General features: G+C 47.5%; 1 protein-coding gene across 7 annotated transcripts in view; it reads left to right on the top strand.

Moving 5' to 3' along the window:
- Positions 1-12023, top strand: part of PPFIBP2 (PPFIA binding protein 2) — a 125884-nt gene that overhangs the window by 26790 nt on the left and 87071 nt on the right. For 4 of the 7 annotated variants that reach the window (XM_023754583.1, XM_023754584.1, XM_023754579.1 and 1 more), the window contains exon 1: positions 8000-8099. The exons of 1 other annotated variant lie outside the window; for it this stretch is intronic. In XM_023754583.1, the coding sequence (XP_023610351.1) occupies positions 8036-8099 (64 nt within the window). In that variant the 5' untranslated portion in view covers positions 8000-8035. Of the gene's footprint in view, positions 1-7996; positions 8100-12023 lie in introns of those variants that run through there. 2 more of the 7 variants (XM_023754574.1, XM_023754573.1) reach the window with 1 other exon arrangement.

The raw sequence follows: 12023 nt of genomic DNA, 5'->3' as shown, positions 1-12023 counted from the left end.
AAACTCGTAAGTCAAGGCCCCATTGTACTTAATATTTTTAATTGTGTAAAACTGGTGTACAATATTATATATATTTAAGGCGTACAACATTATAATTCAATATTTGTATACACTACATGGTGATCACCACCATAAGTCTAGTTACCATCCATCACATGCAGTTGATCCCCTTCACCCATTCTACCCTCCCCTAACCCCCTTCCACTCTGGCAACCACCAATCTGTTCTCTGTATCTAGTTAGTTTATTTTTTTTTTTAGATCTGTATCTATGAGTTTGTTTTGTTTTGTTTGTTTATTTTTTTTAGATTCCACATATGAAATAGTGTGGTATTATTTGTCCATCCATGTTGTCCCAAATGGTAAGATTTCCTTTTTTATGGCTGAGTAGTGTGTGTGTGTGTGTGTGTGTGTGTATGGCTGAGTATTATATATATAGTTATATATATATCACATCATCTTTACCAATTCCTCCAGCGATTTAACACTTAGATTGTTTCCATGCAAAGTTCCTTTTAGAACTTAAGCTAGGTCCTCCTGTGCTCAAAACCCTCCCCTGGGTTCCTGTCTGAGAGGCAAAGTGGAAGAACAGGAAGAGCGTGTGCATCCTCAGGCAAATTGCCTAATCTGTTTGCTCATCTGGAAAAGGGGGAGAATGATTCCTAACTGATGAGTGGGGATTAAGTGACATAATGTTGGTTAAACTCGAAGCAAGTAACTAGCAGACACCTGCCCAGGAGGAGAAAGGGGCACACTTGAAGTCTCCACTCTGTGCCAGGCACATCACACACACCTTTTAAAATCTTTTTTTATTTTTTTTATTTTTATCACTACTATATATCTACACAATTTAGAAAGTCAAATAATTATAAATGACTTGTTAACACAGCCATCCCCCCCCCATTGCTCTTCCTCAGATGTAGCCACTTAAAATTCTTTTTTTAAAATCCATATCACTAAAAAATACTGGTTCTGCTACTTTATTATATTTTCAGTTGTCCTTATCTGGTGACTTCTGAGTTTCCACTCTAGACGTGAGGGGTTAGCTCTTTTCCCAATCATACCCTCGTTCCTCACACGCTCTTTTCCACCCCCAACCTGCTAATGTGTTCCAGTGAGAGCAGTATGTGCTGTTTCATGGTAAGGACTACAATTACTTTTGCTTTTTGTTTCCATGAAGTTCTTTTGTCATTTGCTTGGTTTTCTTTTTTCTTTTTTAAACATTTTTTTAAAAAATTAATTTCAGAGAAGAAGGGAGAGAGAGATGCAATGAGAATCATTGATTGATTGCCTTCTGCACACCCGCTACTGGGGATCAAACCTGCAACCTGATATGTGCTCTGACTAGGAATAGAACTGTGACCTCCTGGTTCATGGGTTGACACTCAACCCTGAGCCACACAGGCTGGGCATGGTTTTCTATTTTCATATCATTGAATTAAACAAATTCTTCACCAATGATATAAGTTTTTAAAGCTACCCAGATGCATTAGGTGTTCTGTTAATTTCATTTTACTGAGGAAATCTCTCCCAGAGCTTTTGGCAGCACCCAACCTGGACCAGTTACCCCTTCACACTTGCTGCAGAGCTGTTGCCTGATCCCCCTGTCTCCTACACATTCACCATGTCCTTGTGGGTTTATGTCTTTCGGAATAAATTCTGCTACTATTGTTTTAGTGGGTAGCTAACTTAGATGTTTGGCGTCAATCTGTTGTATTTACTTGAGGTCTGTCTTGTTTACTCTTGGTTATAACAATGAGATTGGCTTATATTGATTTTATAGATGAGATCACTGAGGCTCAGAGAGGTTAGACAACTTGTCTGAGGACCTACAGCCATTAGCAGCAGAGCCCAGGCTTCACCTCAAGAAGACTGTCTGGCTATATGCCGGAAGCCGGTCCATCCTTGCTGCTTGACACAGTTGCTGCAGGAAAGAAACATCTGCACAGCATATGTTTCAAGGGACCTGGCATATATAGCATATTGTTCTTAATATGTTTGCTCTCCTTAGCGCCATGTGTTTTAACCAAGGTCACCTCTCCGAGAAAGGTTGTTTCCCCAGGTGGGGATTTTTCCCTGAGGTTAGGGAGGGGATACAACCCCTTAACTAAGTGCCAGGCGGGTAGTTAATCACTTTAACTACAAACAATCACGCTTAAGCTACATAATCTTTATTCCCTGGAATGGAGATAAGAAACACCCTAACCTTTGCAATAGAAATTGACAGGATTAAAATCGACTGGTATAAATACAGATGTAACAAGACAATAAACATCAGATCCTAATCAGATCCTAACCAGAACTTTGGCTGGAGATCCTGGCTAGAGGTCCTGACTAGGCTGTTGATCAACTGAAGGCTGTCTCCGTGTCATTCCTTCTTCGCCGACTCCGTCCACACCTTTGGGGACCCCTGGACCTGCTGGGGTTGGAGCCCGAACAGGGATCCTTAGGTAAGCCCCACTCTCGGGACGGATAGGACTCCACCATAGGAAGAGGGTGGATAGTCTTCGTCGACTCTGTCCACACTTTTGGGGACCCCTGGACCTGCTGGGGTTGGACCCCAGCATCTATAAAGTTGTTACTGATTGAAAAGAGGTGTGATTTAGAATTTACGCACTGCCATCAACTTGCTAGTGTATCTTCCTCCATCGTCTGCTTCTTCTTCCTTTTTAAAATGCTGTTAATGGTTCTTGCTCTACTATCCCCAAGAGATAGGTTTTCTGTATCATTTAAGAGGCTGTCTCCCAAGTGTAGGGATCTATAGCAAGAGGTATTTCTTATTTCTTAAAATGACCATTTAAGAGTAGCTGTGATTTATTGGTGACCTGCAAATTCTAAGGAAGACTTCAGTTTGTTGTGATATGGTGACACTTGGCCACCTATTGGCCACTCAGTGAGGGGAGAGGCATGAGATGTTTGGTGGTGGTGGGTTCTTGGCTGGAAGCTCCTTCCCCAGGCCTTGTCTTCTACTTGGGGACTTGGGCCCCCGTCTAGATGCAGCTGCCAGGGAGTCAGGATCCAGCCCAGGCACAGGAGACCCTGGAGGAGCAGGGGCACCGGGGACTCTAGATCTGTTCCTGCTTCCTTCCTCCATCCAGGATGGTGTGAGCCTGCTTCAAACACCTGCAACCCCAACACCTTTCACTGAGAGAAAAGTAGTTCATAAAATGAAGTGGAAGCTTGCAATTCAGTTCTGCTGGGATATGTTCAGGTTTGCTTGCACCAGACTTATCTTAATGACTTCTGCCTACTTCTGATTCTGAACTCAAACGTGGTTCTTACAGTGTCTAAATCACTGCGTGCCTCAGGGCACACCAGATGATGGGCTCACTCTCTAAATTTCAGAACACATGCATCCTGCACTCGAATCAGCTCTCAGGGGCCACACCACCTTTGTGAGGTGCAGTTCAGTGGCCTTGGCATCTGCCCCCATTCACTGTCGTTCTAAAACGTGGTTGTCCCCTCCTGGTTGGCTGGTCTTACAGCTGTTTGCTCCCTGGCTGATAGCCAAGAGGAAGGAGAGTCCTGTATTAGGGGAGCCCCAGCTTCAGACACTGCATAGGAAGATGACAGCATGGAGAGAGGCCTGTGGGTGAAGGGAAGGAACGATGAATGGGCTGCACCTTTCCTTAGACAACGTTTCTCTTGGTATCAGAGGCCTGTCTGCTCATCAAGGTCCAATGCAGGGCTTGGTTAATCGTCCAGGTGTCAGAGAGAAGGAAAACGCTTTCAGCCAATATGACAACCGTCACTGTACTGAGTATTTGAGAGCAGTGTCTTCCTCTGCCTGCTCCTCTCCTTCCTGGGCTGGTGGGGCGCCTCGCCTTGGAGTCCCCGGGGCAGTGACTACCCCTCTGTCTTCTACTCCATGTCAGCCCCTGGGCGGCTGCCCTAGCTCCCCTCCCATTGGCAGAAAACATGACTGCAGTTCCGCTGGCCACCACCTGCCTGGGGGTTGCCCTGATCCCGCTGTCCCTTCGGAGTGCGCTCTTTCCCAGCCCCTTGGGGTTATTGCTCCTCAGCCGCGCTCTCCGCTCTCCGGCCCCTTTGCCGAACTCCTCTCCAGGAGGCCCTCTGGCATGGAGCTTCCTGCACGTAGGCCCCAGGTCCTTGGGGAACCCAGGCTCCCAGCAGAGTTTATGTGTCCTGAGGGGATGAACAGACACTGCAGACACCAGACACATTGGGTGCTGCCGGATGACATGTTTGCCTCTGAGACCCCATGTTCTGGAGGGCAGGGATTGTCCTACTGCATGTTACTGATGGGAGCGCAAATCTGACAGTGGTGAGGGATGAAAATGGCTATGGTTGCCAGATAGGAATGGTTCGTGGCCTCATGGCTTCCCTGTTCCAATAAGAGTGCCCATGTTCATAGATGGGGGCTGGAGGCATCACTCCCATTGCATGGTTTTCCCGTCAGAGGTCTCTTCTGTACCCCACTGGCACCCCACAGCCACCCTGTGACAGAGGCTGGGAGGGCCCGGTCTTGCCCAGCTGTCTCTCCCTGCCTCACACTGAGTTCGTTGACTGCCCTCAACCAGTTGCCACTCCTGAGTGCTCCCAATCTGCCAGTCTCGGGCTCCCGGATTGTAAATATGATACACCCTTGACTCATGTTTCGCTTCATGCCAGCTCCCACGGGTCCACCCAGCTTGCTGTTTGCCAGGTGCAAAGTCATCCCTGGGCAGAGGGCCCGAGGGTCTTTTTTTGTTTGTTTATTTTCTGTTTCCAAGGGTCATTTTTTTATGGCCCTTTTGTTGCTGGGCTATAGCCTGGCCCCTCTGGGCTTGGTGGCTTCCAACTGCTCCCTAACTCACCCTGGTAATGAGGCCTCATGTGGGGCCAGACTACTGAACGATGAGACCTTTCTTTCTTTCTGAAATCTCTGTCGGATTTATATCTGAGGTCACTTGATTCGTTGCTCACTGGTATCCAGGCCCTTGAAGTAGTGAGTGTGATTGCCAAGCTCCTCTCGTTAATTGCCCTTGTCAGGCTATGTGAATCCGTGGAAGGTTTGACTCATCTTAAGCAACTGGATGCGCCTGTATAATCTTGTCAATCATTTTGACATTTGCCAACTACATCCTGCCTTTACTTGCTTCTCTACCTTTTGCTTACCACATCCCCGCCTGGAACCGCATTCTTCCCCTTATCTTCTGAGAAAGCTCCTACTCCTCTTCAAGACCTGGGAAAACTGCATACCTGCCTCTTCCAGCGTGCCTCCCCCGGTGTCATACCTGTTCATAGTTTCATCTTCTGCTCTAGACCATGTGGCCCATTGGGACAAAGACTAGGCCTGATTTATTAGTATCCTTTAGTGCCCCTCACTGTGGGTTCAGGGCAGGCTGGCTGTATGGATCCACCCATTTATTCACAAGTATTTACTCATGAATGTCCTTGTACCAGGCACTCTCCAGGCACTGGGCACATAGGGGTGAACAGGGCAGAGAAGGTCCCCCTGCCTCCATGGAGCGGATTAGCAAGGCCAGTGAGCAAGGAAACAAATGTATGGATGAGATGCTTTGTAACTGCTGTGCTTTCAAGGAGCTGCTTTAGATGGAGGTGTGCAAGGAAGGCCTCTCAAGGGACTTTGTAGCTGAGACCTGAAGGATGAGAATAAATCAGCCATTCAGATTGCTGAGCGCAGGCAGGTGTAAACTTGGACAGGAGACTGAAGCGTGAGGAGCAATCCGGCCACGCCCCTTTGGTAGATCACAGGAAGGAATTTGGATTTTTCCCTGGGAGCAGTGGGAAGTCCTCCAAGGGAAGGGTTTAAAACTTTTACTATCCCAGGTGGCTGAACAGGTGTGAATGTGCTGAATACCGCCTGCTTCTGTTGCATCCCTTTCCCTGCTGCCTCTTATTTCATCCCCATCCAAGCTTGCTTCCATTCAGGCCCCCGAGATTTGCAAACTGTGTTTTCTCTGCAGCCGTCTGGGCTGCTATACTTACTGTGGACCAGCCCTGCTCCCTATAGCTTTGGCTGCCTCCTGCCCAGGCGCTGAGGCGCCAGTGAGGTTCTGACATTTTCATTCCCCTGAGCTGGCTGCCTCCAGGACTGCAGGGCTCAGGGCCTGTCTCTGAACCTTCCTGGCTCTGCACCTGATGCACTGCCTCGTCCTCCACACATGTGGTTGCTTATCTTCCTTTGCCATGCCTGCCTCCTCCAAAGGAACCGACTCTTAGGTTATCTGGCTTCTCCCTCCTTGAGTTTACTTTAAAGTCTCTCATCCCCTGAGTAATGCCAGTACAAATACATCCTGAGGTTATCTTCTCACTAAAAAAAACAAAATACAAATCTCACATATATGGAGCCCTTACTATGGGCAAGGGATTGTACTAAGCGTTTTCTATGAAATATTAATTCCTCATTTAATTGTGACGTCAACCCTATGAGTCAGGTGCTGTTATTATCCCCATTTTACAGATGAGGATACTAGGGCTCAGAGATAACACAGTAAATGACAGAGCTGGGTTCCAAGTCTGGCTATTTCACTGCTAATGACTGGTATAGCCCAGTCTGGTTCTTTGTGGTTCTAACATTCTTATCCACACCATCTCCAAAGGCACTTTTCAGTGTCTGCTCACTGACCTCTCTTTACTCCAAAGGCCCAATGTCACTCACAGCAGAGACACCCCTCCCCCGCCCCCCACCACCCGCCCTCCCGGACCTTCTGTTTCCTGACCTGTACCATCCTTGGGTATGGGGGCTGTGTCTCTGTTCTCCACAGCGCTTGTGCCCATTGGGCACACACATAGGATTTGCTGAATGAGCAAATAAACAACAACTCCTACCTAAGTCTCTTAGAATAGCAATGCTGCCAGTCAAGGAGTGGGGGATGCAAGGAAAATGAAAGAGGCTGTAGGAAGACAGTTTAGTTTAAAGACTTTTCTTAGAGGCAGAGGGGTCTAGAGAAGGAACCAATAGATACTTCTCCCATTAGAAGGGATTAGGGAGTGGCTAGACCAGCCGTGGGCAAACTACGGCCCGAGGGCCAGATCCGGCCCGTTTGAAATGAATAAAACTAAAAAAAAAAAAAGACCGTACCCTTTTATGTAATGATGTTTACTTTGAATTTATATTAGTTCACACAAACACTCCATCCATGCTTTTGTTCCGGCCCTCCGGTCCAGTTTAAGAACCCATTGTGGCCCTCGAGTCAAAAAGTTTGCCCACCCCTGGGCTAGACAGTGTATCCTTGGAGGAGTGCTCCAACCCTGAGAAGATGGGATTCTGTACCTTTTTTTTTTTTTTTAATTGAGTTGAGAGAAACTCAAATTGTTGTTCCAAGTATTTATGCATTTATTGGTTGATTTTTGTATGTGCCCTGACCTGGGATTGGGATGATGCTTTAACCAACTGAGCACCTGGCCAGGGCCTGGATTCTGCCCCTGGAATGGTGCCAGGTAGCGTAGACCTAAAAGTGTAGGAGACATGCTCCCTGTTCCTGGGACAGTTCTCTCCCCGTGATGATGCGCCCACAGCCTTCTGAGGTGCGGACATGGGGCCAATCGAAAAGTGAAAGTGGCAGTTGAGGCCTCCCAGTCTGGATCACACCTGCCCAAGGGAAGTGTTGCAGGTGTGGGACCAATGCAGCTACAAGACAGCTAAATGCCTGCTGTGACCCACTGCTGCAGGGCTCATCCTGACAGAGTCCTCGCTCTCTGGGGAGCCTTCCCCAGTGTGGCAGGAGCTCTCGGAGCCTGGGACTGTACTGATGGCGAGCAGTGGCAATCACTGCCTCCTGCTACCGGTAACTCCTAGTGGCTTTTCATTGCAGAAGCAAATGGGATCATGTGGTAAGGATTCATGGAAAAAGAGCACTTATACCAGCAAGGAGAGGCCATAGAGGTGGCAGAACCCACAGGCCAGCTGCTACCAGGATGCTCATGAGAGCGCACTGTACTAGTACGATGAGGGAGTAAAGGGCTTTGGATCTTGTATGCATATTGTGGACTCTCTGTAATTTTTCCTTTGTTCTGTATTTGAATTTTCAGTAGGAGGAGGAGGAGAAGGCTGAGCAGGGACAAGGAGTCATGGCTTCTGAGGCAAGCCACGCGCTGGCAGCTGCCCTGGAGCAGATGGACGGGATCATTGCAGGTACGGCAAGTACGATGGGGAAGGCTGATGACTGGCAGCTCATGCCCCACACCTGAGGAACCATTTTCTCTCATTTTACTTTCTTTTCAGTGCAGAGAGAAGTCCCTGGTTGGATTTTTTTAATTTAATTTTTTTTTTAAATTATGCATGCCATCTCTTTTTGAAGAGTACAGACTTCTAGAACTCTGATATTTGGTGTGTGAGTTAGGTCTCTGTTGAGACAGGGCGGATGTAACGTATGTTAGCGTGCATATAACTGTCACAGTTTGGATCCTGGCTGCAAGGCAGTTTGGGAGCAGTGAGATTGATTTTATTGTAAATCCTTCAGGGCACCTCGTGGCTTCTCACAACCCAGCTGAAACTCGGAGTCTAGCCAACTTTGCCATTTAACGCAGTCATTGCTCACCTCCCAGCCGGCCTCCAGTGTGTTTGGGAGTCAGGAGGCGGCTTCGTACTGTTTCACCTCATCCCCCAGAGAATGTTCTTTATGCCATATTGTTTTTTTTATCCATTGCAACTCTAGAAAAGATGTAGCAAAACTGGTTTTGAAAAGGCTGCCAGTGGGCTGTTCGGGCGATTAACTCCTTGATTGTGGCAACCCAGCCCGTGTTGGTTGGAACAAACCTGTTGTTGAAAACCTTTCCCAGCAGGCCCAGGTCTCCTCTCTGTCCTTACCTGAGGTAGGTCAGTGGCCTTGTCTGCTGACTGGGTGCTTCTTTGGGGCTTTGCTCCTGGTGTGAGCTATGGCTGGAGGAGGAAGATTTGGGCTGAGTGTGGCTGGAGCCCAGCACGTGCACAGGTACCTGAACTGTCCCCTCTCAGGCGTGTGCTTTTCCTGCCATGCGGCAGAGACACATCTGACTTACTGAGGGTTCTGGGTGTTTGCCTGTGGGAATGGGGGCTGTCTGTGTGTCGAAGCTTCTTCCTGTTATTGGTGGCACTGTAACATGTTCTACCTGTTACCTGTCAGGCACTTAACTTCTCAGGGAGCGCAGGGGCCCTTGAGTGTGACAATGTCCCACTTTCTGGAGGCTCTGCTGATTGGGAAGTCCTGTTCTAGGTTAGGGCCCCCAAAACCCTACTGAGAGGAAACAGTCAAGGGTGTGGATTTCCTAACAAACTTTTCAGAGTCTCATCTGGAAGCTCCCAGGGGCTCATGTGCTTTGAGCTCAGAGCCACAGGGTCAGACCCTCAGATGGGCTCAGGCTGTCGGCACTGCTGAGTCCTCAGCCCAGGAGCAGGGAGGTGCTGAGGGCTCAGAGCACAGAGCCTTGGATGGCTGTGAGGGATGAATGAGCCACCTCCTGAACAAGCAGCCTGTGTGGGTCAGGCCCTGCCTCCTAACTGCTCCGCACAGGCATTCCTAGAATGACAAAGCCTCGGCACAGTCCCTCTGTCTCAGGGGATTCTGTGGCTGGATCCTCAGGGCCTCGTCTTGGTCCAGGATCTGCAGGTGAGGGTCTGGGATGGGTGTGGAGGGAGTGGCCTGGATGTGGGTTGTGTGGAATCTGGAGACCCCTCTTTGTGCTCCCCCACCCCCCATCACTCTCTGTCCTCGTGTCCTGTTGCTATTTCTTTATAGCACTTATCACCCCCTGACCTTTGACATTCGATTTTGTCTCTTCGTGTGTCATGTGCCTCCTGCACTGGAATGTAAGTTCCATGAGGACCGAGGCTGTGCTGCCATCTCTGGTGCCTCAATCGTTCTGCAGCACATAAACATTTCTTTCATACACTTGTGTTACATGTATGTGTTCCTTTTTCTGTGACCAGGCTCTCCTTCTCATTGGCTAGAAGGCAGTTAGTGGTTTCTGCACGTATCCTCTCTCTGGCTGCACCCTGAACTTCATTCTTTTTTTTCGTGATAGTACCTTTTTGGCTGATTCTTTTGGAATAACAAATCACTAATTTTTTTGAAGACTCAGTGGTTGGCACGTCCTGTGAACCATCTCTTGAGTAGTAATTGGCTCACGCAGGGTTTGATAAGCACTATTTGACAGATAATTCAACACTGAGATTATTAGTGAGTGTCTGGAGGGCAAATGTTCTATGCTGTTTGTGATCAAAAGAATGATAATTATTGAATGCCTTTGTGCTGGACACTTGGCCTCAAGACGGTTAGATCATCCTCATTTTCAAGATGGTTGGGCTGAACTGGACCACAGAGCTTGGGAATTTTATGGTTGTGGATGTAGACTATGGAGTTATACTGGCAAGGATAGCATCCCAGTTCAGCCACTTATTCTGGCTGTGGGAACTGGCTGTGGGATCTTTCTCTGAGCCTCTGTTTCCTTATAGATAAAAGTGGTAATGATAATACCTAGCTCATTATTGGGATAATTAAATTAATGCAAATACGGCATTTGGTAAGTGCTCAATTGGTGTGTTACTGCTTATTTTGTGGATGTTAGTATTGACATTACTGTTTTTACCACCCAAAGACATAGTGCTAGTAAATTGCAGAACTAAGGTTTGAGTCCAGGCCTATCTGAGTCTCTTCTGGGCTCCTTTTATTCCTAGGTTAGTTCTATGATGGTGTATAGAAGGCCCCCGGGGGGTTCTGGGGGCCTGTCTATAGGAGAAAAGAGTTCATTGGGAGCAAGGTCCACTTCTGTGTTGCTCCCTGTCCCTTAGCTAGAGAGGGACTTTGCTCTCATCTCTCTTACACATGAGACTTTAAAGTACGGGTCCCTTTGCTTCCAGGGTGGCGCAGTTACAAGAAAGTTTCAAGTGGTGGCACCACATCCTGACACCACAGATCCCGCAGAAATGACATCTTCGTGTGAACCTTTAAACCTTCTTTTCTTATTTCAATTCTCTTACTAATTGCAGTCAGATGACATCAAGTAGTGCCGACACTACCAAAACACCATTGCTTTTGCCTGTTAAAGTACTTAAGTGAGTACCCAAGGGCTGTATTCTCTCACTTTATGAAAACACAGTCATCTCTTATTTCAATGGAAGAAAATGTTATGGACTTCCTGCACACCCCAAATAGCAACCATTTGTGCACAAACAGCATGGATTCCTCCTAAAACAGACACAGCACCTTCAATAATGATCATTCATAATCATAACTCTACCTGAGGAAATTCCCTTTATAAATTACTCTATAGCCTGATAGGCGACTGTTCAGTTCCCAAACCTCTTCCAAAAAGAGTAACATTTAGGATGTGTTTATGTGATTAAGCATTTACTACAAATGAGTGTCCTGCTCCTCCAATCAGTGAAGACGATGCAGGAGATCATCGCTCCCATGAACAACATGGCCAGGAATATTCTGAGGACGTCTTGATGCTCACGTCCAAGTACCCCCATCCTGAGCCGTCATGTGGTAACACTCATCTCGAGGCACTCGGGGGGCTCTGGGGCTGTATGAAAATGAAATGCCGTGCAAGCACAAATAGGACCATTAAATGAAACTTTCTGTACAGTCGAATCCTTAAAGCCTAAATCAGTATATCCTAGGTGTGACTACTTGATTGGAGCCCTGGGATTTTATGCCAGAAAACTGGGGAAAGGTGACTGTGAAAGACTCCAGGGCCCCTGTAAAAATGATGTGTTTCTAGTACAAAAGACTATTGTTGTAGCTTCTAGTACCTGTTAACTTTCGATCTGATCTTCCTCTGATTGGTCCCTTTGATGCACCTGCAAATAATACTATAATTGAATTACAGTGTTGACAATTAAAATTGAACTCTACATGGCTTAATTACATCCCTCTGGATGGCCCAGAGCAACTGCCCCGTATGCTAATGTTGCGTAGGGCTTAGTTTGTGGCTTACGGGTTCAGTGGCTGCTCAGTGAGGCCGCTTCTGTAATAGGGACCAGAGAACCCTGCGGCGAGGACACAGAGGGCCACTTATTCCCCTCACTGTGGCAAGAGGTTATTCATGCGATTATTTGCAAGCTGTACCCAGGAAT

The sequence above is a fragment of the Myotis lucifugus genome, unplaced genomic scaffold, assembly GCF_000147115.1.
Source record: "Myotis lucifugus unplaced genomic scaffold, Myoluc2.0 scaffold_61, whole genome shotgun sequence".
Taxonomy (NCBI): Eukaryota; Metazoa; Chordata; class Mammalia; order Chiroptera; family Vespertilionidae; genus Myotis; species Myotis lucifugus.
Note: the sequence above shows the minus strand (reverse complement) of the source record. Positions and strands in the feature narration are given on the sequence as shown.